Source organism: Lactuca sativa, chromosome 8, assembly GCF_002870075.4.
Source record: "Lactuca sativa cultivar Salinas chromosome 8, Lsat_Salinas_v11, whole genome shotgun sequence".
Lineage (NCBI taxonomy): Eukaryota > Viridiplantae > Streptophyta > Magnoliopsida > Asterales > Asteraceae > Lactuca > Lactuca sativa.
In genome coordinates, this window is record NC_056630.2 from 23553316 (window position 1) to 23566600 (window position 13285).

The following is a 13285-nucleotide window of genomic DNA, read 5'->3' on the forward strand; positions in this document are numbered from 1 at the left end:
ATATTTTATGGGGGTGATTCTTTAACCGGAAAATCGACTATGATAAAAATTCAAGATTTTACATGAATAAACTTTTTAAACAGAATAATTACCTTCATTTATGGATCGAATGTGGCATATTTTGATGAGAAATAATCACAGCTCTACATTTCAAAAGGGCCCCATCAGTTTTCGCTATTTGAGTATTTTCTACAATTTCCACATCCATATATAATATAGCACGTGCTTGTATCTAGTTTACATCAAAACTGATATTGATTATTTCAAACCTTAGATATTAAGAAATTTATCGTCGGTAATTGAGGTTTTCTTCATCGAAAAAAAAAAAACTAACTAACGATATACTGGATTATTCTATGTTGGAAGGTATATATTTCAATCTATTATATTAGGGTAGATTATACAATATTTCACTAACATGTATATGATCAATTATATATTCACAATAAAGATGCCGTTCATATCATTAATTTTCACAAGTTATTTTTTCAGAATTTGTAATTTAATCAGTCGCTCTTTGTAAATGATCATTTCACTATGTCGTTTATTTGTTAATTATATGTAATGTAGTACAATCAGGTTTTCGGATTTTAATATTTTCCGTAATTAATTTGAATCATAACAGGACCTTTTTTTATCATTATGCATGCATATGGAAATCAAATCAAAGTGACTTGTAAGACATACAATTATACATGAATAAAACTAACTAAAAGCCTCTAGATCCGATAAGTGATAACATGCAGAAGAGGAAAATAGTAGTAAGTCAAATGTGATTAGTAGAAAAAAAAACATGGATAAACCAGGATTGAAGCATACGAGCTAGTAGTAAATAAAGTTAAAAGTATAATGTAAGGGTAAAGTAGTAATTTTATGTGGACCAAGGACATTGAACCAAACATGTAATTTTGTCTGTATATTTATATGTATTAAATATAATATTTGAGAATTTCAATGGAAGTTCGTAAGTATTTCTTTTCAAATCGTCGGAACCTCAGCAAATTGTGAAATTTACAAGAAAATCTTGTGAATTAGGCATATCTGAATCAATTTCGTCGAAAATGTTGTAAATTTGATTATATATACGCATAAATTTGCAAAAACACTATGCATTTTAGAAAAGGAAAGGTACGAAGAAGACATTTGTCATCATCCTCACCAGGTCAAACACTTGTTCGCCAAGGCTCCTCCTTCAATAACAATAAAATCATTTAATTTAATCTTAACTGAAACAAATTTTTCATAAATGTTTCAAATTTCAGCGATCAAGTTCAACCCAATACGACATGGAGGAAGAACAAGAACAAGAACAAGAGAACAATTCTACTGATGAAACCTCAAGGTGAGTGAAATTTTTACTATTCCATCAACTGTAGTAGTGGTGATTTGGGTTTTTTGATGAAATCAATGAAACATTGAATAATTTGCAGGTTGAAGATTAAGGAAGACTATATAAGCAAATTACCATATGAAGTTCTTGCTCAAATTCTCTCAATTTACCCTTTGGATTCTGGATCAAAAGCAGTAGCTATCTTTACAGGTTTATGGAACAGACCCTGCATCCAACATAAAGGAAGAACAGTCAAACTTCAAGATTTTGAATCGATCATTAGTAGTTTCCTTGTTAATTTCGATGAAAACAATCCTTTAAAGAAACCCAGAAAGCTTGAATTTCATTTCGATCGAGGGTCGATCGTCACAGCGTCAATCGGGTTGAACAAGAAACTGAATCTTGATTTTTCCAAAGGAAAACAAGAATTCCCAAGGCAATTTGGGTGGGAAATCGTGTTAAACACCTTGGATTTCGCACAGCCTTCTCCATATCCATTTTCTGTCAAGACCCTCAGATTAACTTCAGTTAACTATTTAAGCTGTGAATTGGTTTCGTCTTTGATCAACAAATTTCGGTATGTTGAGACATTGATCATCGACAAGTGTAATGGACTGAGGTCCTTGAAGGTTGAAGGTCTTGCTAAGCTTACGAACTTAATCGTTCGAGATTGTGTTGATCTTAAGTCGGTTTTCATTCAGACTTTGGAGCTCAAAACTCTTCGATATGGCGGACCCCTGTGCTGGTTTTCGTTGAAGAATGTAATGTACTTGGAAGACGTGATGTTAGATTTCGAATGTCCAGGGTTTATCCACTTGAATCATCACCTTTACAATCCGCTCTTGCGAGCAATTCGAGATGTTAAAGTGCTTACATTCCATGGATGGATGTTCAAGGTAAGTTTGTATTGACTTGTAAGTAGTTGAATCGTCTTTGATTCGTCGGTTTCTTGTAGGACGTATTTGGACCATTGTTGTTTTCGAAGCAAAACGAGGAACATTTCAGATTCAGCAAACTTGAAGATTTGTGGTGGGTTGATTCTTGTATGGAAGATCATAACATCAATTGGTTGTTTTGTTTCTTGAAGTTCTGCACTTCTCTCAAGAGGTTGTTCATAACTGTAAGTTCCCGCCTTTCTTTTGTCGTAAATCACGCTGATATCGATGTTTAATCGATCAATCAGTTTTTCCACGAAGGTTCTAACATGGCACAATGAATTTGCAGATTGACCCACGAAGCTACTCGACGCCATCTGCCGGTGATAATGAGAGGCCCATCAAGGTCCAAAAAGGGCAACTGCGGAAGCTGAAAATGGTGAAACTTGAAGGATTTAAGGAGGAGGAAGACGCAATGTTGTTGAAGGAGCGTATGTTGGAAGTTTTCGGTGCTGAACCTCGAGTTGTAGACGTGAGTCAGGGGATGCACACCAGGTGTTTGATAAGAATCCCGAAGCGACAGGCGTTTGGTAAAGAAAAAGAATCAAAAAAGGTGAAGTTTCACTACAAGTTTGTGGAAGAAGTTGAAGGTAACGGAGGTTTGTGTTCTAAGCATCCTCACATGCCATAAAAATGCAATCTTTTCTCACATTTTGACCAATTTTATGAAATAAACCACGGATTGTAATTTGGAAATTCTAACGGAGTTACCATTAATCAAGATCATACTATATAAATAACAAAACAAAACAACACATCTTATTTAATCCCCTAAAAGCAATTGAAAAAACTTAGCCTAATTTCCAAAAAATGACAAAATCAATTTCACTACTAATCATAAACTAAACCAAAAAACCAAATAATCAATAATCGGTTACCGGAAGCGCCTCGTGCTCATCTATAAAGATATTATCATATATAAGTGCTGCAATAGTAGCACCAAGAAACGGGCCGACCCAGTAGATCCAGTGATTTTTCCACACCCCGCTCACCACGGCTGGACCAAAGCATACCGCCGGGTTCATTGATGCACCATCATACGCACCGCCAACTAAAATATTTGCACCGACTATGAACGCGATTGCCAAAGGTGCAATAATTCCAATATTACCCTTCTTGGGATCCACTGCGGTGGCATACACCGTGTAGACTAGACCGAATGTCATCACGATCTCCAACACGAGTGCGTTTCCAACTGTAACATCTGGTGATAGCCCAAACGCCGGTGTTGCCTACAATCACTTTTTATTTTAATTCACAACATATGTTTTCAAATATAAATGTAATTAATATGTGAATAAGTAATAATGTTTATTTGTAGAGATGGGCGTTTGGGATTGTTTATTTAAAACAACTTATGTTTGTTTTTACTTAACTTATGTGGTATTAAAATATAACTTTAAAAAAAAACAATTGGATAGTTTATGACTTTATGTAGCGTCTAACTGTTATAAGCGGATTTTTTTTTTGTAGTGTTTGGCAAATTTGTTTATATATGTAAGAAAAACATAGGTAAAAGTATAATTAATTGTTCATCTATATGATTTTTTTTTAAGGTTGAAACATATGTAAAAAGTAAACTAGTTTCCTACTAAAATAAGCATTTTTAAATTAGTTATAAACACTTTCAAATAAAATCGAAGTAACGAACTTACTAAAAACTATTTTGTTTAAATCAATAAACATTTTTTATTTTATTTTATCAAAACATCAAAAAAAATGTCTTTAAAACCGGAATAAATAAACTAAGCCATCTCAAACACCTTTAAAGTGTTTGTATACATAAACTTTATTTCTTTTCTATACCAAATATACAAAATTTTAAGTTGAGATGTATTTTGAGGAAAAAAGAATCACGGAAAAATGACTTAAAAGTCCAATGAAGTTTTCAAACCGTTCAAAAAACCTCAATCATGTTTTGTTTGTTCAAAAAAACCCAACAAACATAACATTTTGTCTAAAAAGCCCAACGAAGTTATACTTTCCTGAAAGTCAAATAAAAGAAACAGATGACGTGGCTTATTACCGTATCGGAAAAGTGACTTGTTAGGCCAACGAAGTTTCCAAAACGTTTAAAAAACTCCAATCATGTTTTGACTGTTCAAAAAAAACACAACGAACTTAAACAAAACAAAATTGGGATTTTTTGTACGGTTTGGAACTTTGTTGGACTTTTTAGACAAAATGTTAAATTCGTTGGATTTTTTTGAACAAACAAAACATAATTTGGGTTTTTTGAATGGTTCGGAAACTTCAGTTATGCTTTTAAGTCATTTTCCCAAAGAATCACTATTGACAAACACGTAAACATCTTAATAACTTTAGTCAAGTTTTTTGGGTTGTTTAAAACAAACAAGAAATGTATAGCTGTTCAGACTTCCGTTTAACTGTTTGATCTTACCATTCCACCGGTGACATACTGGAGGAGCAAGCAGGCGACAAGGGATCCGAGTAATTGACCGATCCAATACACAATCGCGCTTAAAAACGAGATATTCCCGCCAATGAAGGAGCCAAATGTGACGGCCGGATTTACATGGCCGCCGGAAATGTTTGCACCAACCGAAACCGCCACAAATAAGGCAAAAGCATGGGATAGGGAAGCCGCCACTAGGCCTGACGGCGTTGCCGGAGCATCATACGTCAGCTTACCTGATCCCAATAGTTAATTAATTAAGAAATTAAAAAAAAAATATATTATTTCATTAAATAAATAGCATAATTAACAACATACCGTAAGCCATGCCGGAGCCGGAGCCGGCAAATACAAAAATGAAGGTGGAAATGAATTCCGATAGGCCGGATTTGAGTGTATTGGGGTGGGCGGCTTCCCCCGGAGATCCGACGGTGATTCTGTAAAGAGGCATGTTTTGGGGAAAAATAACAAATTTGTGTGGAAAATTGAAAATCGATCACTTATGTTGAGTGTGATCTGGGTGGTAAGTAGAGAGAGTATGTGTTTATAAATACCAGAAATAACGGCTCAGCAACTCCGGTATTGCATAGCAAGCCCGATTAAAAAGGATTCAAAAGATGTCAGGTGGTGACATGTGTATGGTGGAGCAAGAAGATGCTAAAAAGAAGCTAAAAATTTGACCCCGACTCTAGGGTTCAGAATGCTAAAAATTTGATCCCGACTCCGTCCTTTAGCAGACGTCGCCGCCTCCTCCGTCTTCCAGCCACCACACCGCCCAGCACTGTGCATTTTCTGACTCTGTTCTTCCTACGACCAAAAGATGCCCGCTTTAGGTTTGCTTCTGATTTCTTTTTCTGCAAAATTAACTACATTTTATAGAATTTGTATTCTGCAAAATCGATTTCATTTTCTGAATTTCTAATCAAAATTTTTGGGCAATATCATTTTTATTTGTTATTTTCTTTTGCCTTGAAAGTTGAAACTACCCAAAGTACCCCCCCTCCCTGAAATTATTTTGTATACGTGTGGTTGTGTATCTGTGTGTCTATTTGAATTTGTATGTGAGTATTTGTGTTTGTGTAACTATGTGTGTATAAGTGTATTTCTTTGTGAAAATTTTGAAAGTACTATGCTGTTTCATTTTTTTTTTCCTTTCTGTAACATTGTTCTTTTGTACTTATTGTATTATTGTACTTTCAAATCTTTTCTTATTATTTTGAAGAATTTCAACACTGAAGATGGACACATGAGGTATGCTTGATCATTCGATAATAAGCGAAGATAAGATGCACACATAACCATCAAATAGATTTCAGTTACATCAACCAGGAAATCCCTTAAGAAATCCTCCCAAACAGAACATCTCTTCAGTCTAGAACTTTATCCATCATAACTACACAAAATCCAAGAATGACTCCTTTTATGTTGCAGTTGAGTTAATTATCTGGTCTTTATATGAATGCTGTGAGTAAATTAAACAACAACGTGTTTCAGTTGTGCCCAACATACTTATATTTCAAATGTGTTTTTACATATTTGCTTATTGAATTGTATTTTTTTCCTTGGGTTTGATCATGTCTTGAATAAGCTGCTCCTTATTTAAAATTTTAATGAATATAGATGGTCAATTAGAAGCATTATAGAAAGACATCGAGAATATGCTCCATGCCTTCAAAATATTATAATTGTAATAGATAATATGGTTATATAAACGACAAACATGTTAAATTTTATTTAAGTTTTTCTGCTTTTTTAAATGTCTCAATGGTCTTGGTGTTTTCCCTCTTGTGTGTATATATAGATATGATACAAAATATTAAAACTACGAAACTAACAAAGTTCAAAAACGAAAGAGGTAACACATATGGGAACACTAAAAGGTTAAGAAGTGCCACATGAAAACTTAGTGGCAGGATATGAATTCAAGTCATCATTACAATACTTTATAAACAATTTTCACATCATTTTGTATGTAAAGGTTAAGTGCCACATGAACATATGTTTTGTCTATTCTTCATTGATCAAGTAAAGGTAAAATCATGAACATATTTTGAGGTTTGGATCCATGGACACAAGAAAAACATATAATGCATGATTTTTATAGAAACCAACCAAAGATATAAATGAATCATCCTTTATGACAGTTTTTTTTTCCACTCTTCCATCAACAGATTTAAATTACAAACACACCCATATAAACCAGATTCTCATAAGTCATAACAAAAATATAAAAATGATTGAATTAATAAAGACCGAAACAAGAGCAAGTTGAAAGGATTCCAAGTCTCTTTATATACACAAAGAATTACAATACTACCATTACTTCCTCGATTTTAGCCTGTATCAACTTGCATATACAAATCTATAAAAAATCATCAAAAATAAACAAACACAAGTACACAACCATTCTTCTACAACCAACAAAAATCAATATACCACGAAGCTTCCTTCGCCTCCAAAAGAATACTCTCCTCGAATCTCATTCAATCTACAAACCCTAAAGAAGCCTATGTTGACGTACACCCTTCCCAAAATGAGGTTGCATTAACCTCACATACAAACCATTCTTCTCCATCAAAGAATCATGCCCACCTTCCTCAACAATCCTCCCACCATTAATCACAACAATATTATCAACATGTCTCATCATAGCCGCTCTATGCGCTATCAAAATCGTCGTTTTATTCCCCATAACCAACGTATCAAGCGCCTCTTGAACCACCCGACTCGACTCACTCTCAATCGCCGAACTCGCCTCGTCCAACAACAAAATCGGCGCGTTTTTCAAAACAACCCTCGCTATCGCGATCCGTTGCTTTTGACCCGGGGTCAACTCCACCCCTCGCATCCCCACATGCGTGTCGTACCCGTGTGGCAAGTTGCTTATGAAATGGTGCGCGTTAGCAATCCTCGCGGCTTCTTTAATCTCCGCCTCGCTCGCGTTATGTCGCGCGTAGATTATATTCTCTTTAATCGTTGTTAAAAATATCGCGGGTTCTTGTTGGATTACACCGAGGTGGTTTCGCAACCATCGGAGGTTGAACTGTTTTAAATCGCGTCCGTCTAATGTGATGCTTCCGGAAACCGGATCGTAGAACCGTTCGATTAATGATATGATCGTGCTTTTACCGGATCCGGAGACGCCGACAACCGCGACGGTTGTCCCGCCGGTTATTTTAAGGGAAAAATTGTTTAGTACGAGGATGTCGGGGCGCGTCGGGTAGGAAAAGTCGATGGTTTTCAACTCGATGGAGCCGTAGACGTTTGGTGGTTTTAACGCGGTGGGGTCGTCGGGGTCGATTTTGGGAATTCGGTCGATTATTTCGAATACGGAAGTCAAGGATTTTCGTCTTTTGAGAATGTAAGGGGCGAGACCGAAAGGCTCGACAAGGGCAAAAGTGGAAAATGAAAAGACGATGTAGGATTTGATAGCGGTTGGGAGATTGACGTTATGGTTTTTGATTGAGAGTGCGGTGTAGTAAAGGAGGAAGGCGTTGCAGGCGAAGAGAAGGAATTGGGAGAATCCAAAGGCGAAGCCGATTGTTAGGCCGTGGAGGAAGCTTTTTGTGAAGATTTTGTGGAGTTGGAAGCGGTAAAGCTCCATTACTTTGTTTCCGGCGCAAAACGAGACTACAGTGTAGATGTTTCTAACTGAGTCCTCAAGGACTAATGATGCTTTTCTGTGCATTTCTTGGATGCCTTTTGAGAATCCGGCTAGCCATAGTTTCTGAAAAGTATAAATTTGTAAGGTAGTGTTTGGTTCGTGGAATGGAAATATGGAATGACAAACAAATGAAACAATACCTAATGAAAACCTTAAAAAACAAACGAAAGCAAGAAACACATGTACAACATGCAGTCTAACGTGTACGTACCTGAGCAATAGCGGAAACAGTAAGAACAGGTACTGTAGCCAGAGCCACTAAAGCCAACCGCCATTCTAAAAGCATCCCGATCAGGAGTGCCACAAGAACAGCCGTAACATCTTGTATAAAAATAGAAAGTCGGTTGCTAAAAGCAGCTCTCACAAAAGTTGCATCATTTGCCAACCGCATTGACAATGTATCAGCACTGTTCTCTTCTTCATCAAACCACCCAATTTCATTCCTAAGCATTGCTATAATTGGAAAAAAAAACAATCATCAAATTAACCTTAGTAGTAAATTACATTTTTGGTCCCTGAGTATAGTCGATTTTTGCAATTTTGGTCCTTATTTAAGGCTTTTGTACGTTTTGGAACAGGGACCAGAAACGTTACAAGAACCTCAAATATGGACCAAAATTGCAAAAATCGACTATATTCAGGACCAAAAATGTAATTTACGTGATTGAGGAAGAAGAATTACTAACCAGAAAACATCATTCTCCTAACTCTCTCTGTCATTTTCTCCCCCATTATCCCAAAATAGAAATGCTGCAAAAAATTTGCTACCACAGTAACAACACCCATGCATGCGATAATTAAGCACCATTTATCCACTTCATGTCGCATATGTCTGTGGGTGTCATTTTTGTAATATTCTGTGACAACTAGGGCGATTACATACGCGAGAAGAGGGTTAAAAGCACCGAAAATCGCAGCACCAATGCTTCCCAAAACAGCATAAAGCCATTCAGCAAAGCTAAGTTCCACAAGCCTCCACATTGATGGCGGATCTTTTCGTTCTTTCTTCTCCTTCACTGATTTGACTTTGACTTTGACTTTGACCGGATGGTGATCAGAACGAGAATTAAGTCGACTGAAAGTTTGTGAATGTGACCTTTCATTATCCGGATCAGATGTCAACAATGGTGAAATTGGTGATTCGGGATCAGAATTGAGTGATTGTTGGCGTGGGATTGAATGGACATCGATTTTTGGTAAATTTGGTAATCTTTTCTCAAAACTGTCTTGTCTTTTTATTGGTGGCTGGTTTTCTGTTCCATTTTCAACTGTTTTTTTTGGAGATCCGTGTGAGTTGTAATTGGAATCTGGAGATCTTGCTGTGTGTAGGTTGGAGGCTCGCTGAAGTGAGGGCGATTTGGTAAATTTGGGAGATGATGGTTCTTGTAAGGTGGAATCTTTTTCGATTTGAAATGTTGAGGTCTCGTTGGGGGTTCTTGCAGGCATCCTAAAATGATATCAAATAAACTCACTAATTGTTTTTACATAAATTAAAATTACTCATAAGAAGTAAACTTTAATAGCACCTGAATGTACCTTTTTGGGAGTTTAGCTGCTTCTTCACATCTTAAAAGCTCTGCATATAACCCATCTGAAGCTATTAATTCATCATGTGTCCCAATCTCCATTAACTGACCTTCCTCCATCACAGCTATAAAATCAGCATTTTTAATTAAAGAAAGCCTTCTAGCAATTATAATGGTTGAACGACCCAACATTAACAAATCCAAAGCCTCCTGAACAGATCTTTCAGCTTCAAAATCAAGTCCACCTGTCACCTCATCAAGAAGAAGAATACAAGGATTCGAAAGCACTGCCCTAGCAACAGAAAGTCTTATCTTCTGTTCTTCTGTTAAAGATAAACCAGCCCTACCTACCTGAAACCAAAACATTTTTTTTCATTAGGGTAAAAAGGTAATTTTATAATTTCATATACTCGTTTGGTTTTTAGTTACCTGTGTATCGTATCCTTTTTCAAGTGAGCTGATGAATGTATGTGCATGAGCTGTTTTAGCTGCATCTTCAATTTGAAGTGATGTGGCATCTCTCCCATAGGCGATATTGTCCCTGATACTTAAGCTTAGTAATGCAGGCTCTTGAGTCACTAAACCAATTTGACTCCTTAGCCATTCCAATTTCAGGTTCTTGATGTTCTCTCCATCCAGAAGAACTTCACCTGAAAAAGAAAACAATAAATAAAAAAAGAATATATTATTAAATAAAGGGAGTATTAGTATTATACTATTACATCAGTTCTCATAAAAGAAATAGTGTTAATGTCATTAGTTGTCAACAAACTGTGAGCATTTTGCACTTTAAGTCCCTAATTGTTTGTTGAGACTCAATAGATCGCTGAACTAATACTTTTGTAAGAAATAGTGTGAAGATAGAAAGAAGTAACATATTACATACCTAATGTAGGATCATAAAACCGTTCCATAAGTGGAATAATGCTACTTTTACCAGATCCATTTCTTCCAACAAGTGCCACAGTTTTCTTAGCAGGAACAGTGAGATAAAAGCCACTCAAAATCGGTATCTCAGGACGTGACAAATAACTAAAATAAACATTTCTAAACTCAATATTCCCTTGAACAGAATCAAGAATGTTTCCCTCATTATCAACACTGGATGATGAACGAGCAATCATCTCAAAGAGTCTATATGCTGCAATCCTTCCTTGCTCAAATGAATAAAAATTTGTAGCTGCTTGATTCAACCCAAGCCCACTTAAGATAACAGCAAAAAGAGCTGTGACAATTTCGCCCCCATGAGCATATTTGTGTATAACTAAAAATCTTCCAACATAAAGCTGTAAAGCACAAGAGCAAATTGCAAGCCCATATGTGAACCCAAGTCCTAACCCTTGTACAAGACTTATTAGAATACCATATCTTAATGTAGCTTGCAGTGAAGCTGCATATGAGTATTTTGCTAGTGTTTCGTTTGTGAATGCGTATAATGTCCTCATGTAAGAAAACGCCTGCAAAATGAAAATATGTTACATGTTTTTTTTCAATAAGTAACCACAAAATAAATGTTAGTCCTGATCTATTTGTTAGATTGATGATGACTTTAATACTTAACCTGTTCAGCAACACTAGCTGCTTCAGCATAAGCATCTTGAATATTCTCTGCAAGTCTATGGAGAAATATATTTGATATTCCTCCTGCAGCCACTATAAAGGGGCCAGTTAATAAAGTCAGCCCAGCAATTTGCCAACAGTTGAGGAATCCAATTGCAAGCCCACTGAAGAATGTAGCCATGTTATGGATATAATTACCGACCTGCATTAATGATAATGATGGATGATGTTAAAGAAAATGTTACATGTTAATTCCAATAAGCAAAACTTGATGAGAAAGGAACGTACTTTTTCACTAAGTGCAGACTGGATAAGCAATACATCACTTAATACTTGACTCACAATGTCACCATTGTTGCCATATGTGTCGAAGAAACTCATGTCTTGATTTAGAAGTACTTGGACATATCTAGACCTAATAACAGCTGTCTGCCTTTCTCCGGTAAGAATCCAACATGAAACCTCTGAATGGAAGAGTGATTACAAAAGGGGAATTGTGAAAATGACAGATAAATGAGAGTAGATAAGGATGCGTACCTATCCAACCAGCAGCAAAAACACCACCAGCAATATAAAGAAGGGTCAGAGCAAGCTGCAGAAATCATGAAAGTGTATCAATTTATGGTTTTATGATTTTGATCTTATGAACAATTGATATCGTGAAGCAACTGACTTTGAATCTCATTAGAAAATCCTGATGATTCAAAATGATCAGAATTCATTGATGGTAGGAGGAAATCTAATAACTAGATTCACAAATAGCAATATAATTGTTTTCAGAGCTGAAATTAAAAACATCACCAATTTTGGATTTGAAATTTCTTTATGAAGAAAAGAACAGCAGCTCACGATTACTTGTGGTTCAGAATGAAAAGCATAAAGTTCTAATTACCTCTTTGAACCTATGAAAAAGCAAATCCGAACTCTCATCGCCATGACTCAGCAACTGAATGATCTTAGCAAAATAATGCAAGTAAACCACAAGCGCAGTCCCATGCGCCGCCGCAGCAACCGATCCAACTACCATAAGCACCCAATCAAACCTATCAGCACACGCGAACAGCCTCGAAAACGGCACTGTTTCCGGAGGCTGCTCGATCTCCTCCGTCTCCTCCATTACATCATCAATCTCTGTAGGAACCGCATCGTTACTTGTGTCTACGTAAGGAGACGGACACTCCGACACCTCTGACACCGGCGTTAGCGGCTGTTGCCGCGGCGGTGACCAACCAAATAAACCTCTTGATACCATCATATTTACAATCTCGCAAACCCTCACAACAAAAAACCCCTAGTTCGAAATTGACACCCTCAAAATCCTAAAACCATAAAGAAATTACAACTTAAGTTCATCGATCCGGGGAAGTATGAATAGATTCTTGTTGAGCTCGTTGAGATTTTGCTCTCTGTAATGTGTGTTAAAAAAAGCAAAAAAGGAGGACGAGAAAGTTGACTGGGAGACTGAGGTTTCTCTGATTCCATCTTGTTTTTGTTCGAATTGTCTGCGTATCAGACGGCTTTACGACGTCGTTTTTCAATCGTCGAGGACTGTGGGTAGTGCTGGTTGCGGTTCATCGGAGATATACTGCAAAAAACGACCCTTAAGTTTTAGGCTTTTTTAATATTGGTCATAATTTTAGTTTTAATGCACAAACACATCCTCAAGTTTATCCTAAAAAATATGATCTTCATAAGTTATAACAAAATAAGACTAAAAAGATTGTTTTAGATTAGTAAGATGAATTACAAATTATATGAATGTCTTATAATGTTGTATGGGGTTTAACTCATACATAAAAATGATATGACACCAATCAACACGGTAAACCCACAATTTACCAGGTTGACCACCAT

The 13285-nt window shown here is 36.3% G+C and overlaps 3 protein-coding genes across 5 annotated transcripts; 1 reads left to right on the top strand and 2 right to left on the bottom strand.

The window, feature by feature from the left end:
• The first annotated feature begins 1008 nt into the window (after positions 1–1008).
• LOC111898123 (F-box protein At2g39490) lies at positions 1009–2961 on the top strand. 2 transcript variants are annotated; one of them, XM_023894051.3, is made up of 5 exons: positions 1009–1162; positions 1263–1342; positions 1431–2226; positions 2286–2450; positions 2555–2961. In XM_023894051.3, exons 2-5 carry the CDS (start codon positions 1287–1289, stop codon positions 2894–2896), a joined length of 1359 nt encoding a protein of 452 aa, XP_023749819.1. In that variant the 5' UTR covers positions 1009–1162; positions 1263–1286; the 3' UTR covers positions 2897–2961. The 2 variants fall into 2 exon arrangements, with proteins under 2 accessions (XP_023749819.1, XP_052623064.1); XM_052767104.1 differs by lacking the exon at positions 1009–1162 and having other exon boundaries at positions 1188–1342.
• Positions 2962–3002: 41 nt separating this feature from the next.
• Positions 3003–5650, bottom strand: LOC111898124 (aquaporin TIP1-3). 2 transcript variants are annotated; one of them, XM_042897848.2, is made up of 4 exons: positions 5236–5649; positions 5000–5118; positions 4667–4917; positions 3003–3497 (listed from the first exon to the last, which is right to left on the bottom strand). In XM_042897848.2, exons 2-4 carry the CDS (start codon positions 5007–5009, stop codon positions 3129–3131), a joined length of 630 nt encoding a protein of 209 aa, XP_042753782.1. In that variant the 5' UTR covers positions 5010–5118; positions 5236–5649; the 3' UTR covers positions 3003–3128. The 2 variants fall into 2 exon arrangements, with proteins under 2 accessions (XP_042753782.1, XP_023749820.1); XM_023894052.3 differs by having other exon boundaries at positions 5000–5650.
• A 1248-nt stretch (positions 5651–6898) lies between these two features.
• On the bottom strand, positions 6899–12965 carry LOC111898122 (ABC transporter B family member 6). Its single transcript, XM_023894050.3, has 10 exons — positions 12324–12965; positions 11969–12023; positions 11720–11895; positions 11433–11633; positions 10758–11328; positions 10301–10521; positions 9882–10222; positions 9032–9792; positions 8557–8798; positions 6899–8408 (listed from the first exon to the last, which is right to left on the bottom strand). Exons 1-10 carry the CDS (start codon positions 12684–12686, stop codon positions 7179–7181), a joined length of 4161 nt encoding a protein of 1386 aa, XP_023749818.1. The 5' UTR covers positions 12687–12965; the 3' UTR covers positions 6899–7178.
• Between the last annotated feature and the right edge of the window lie 320 nt (positions 12966–13285).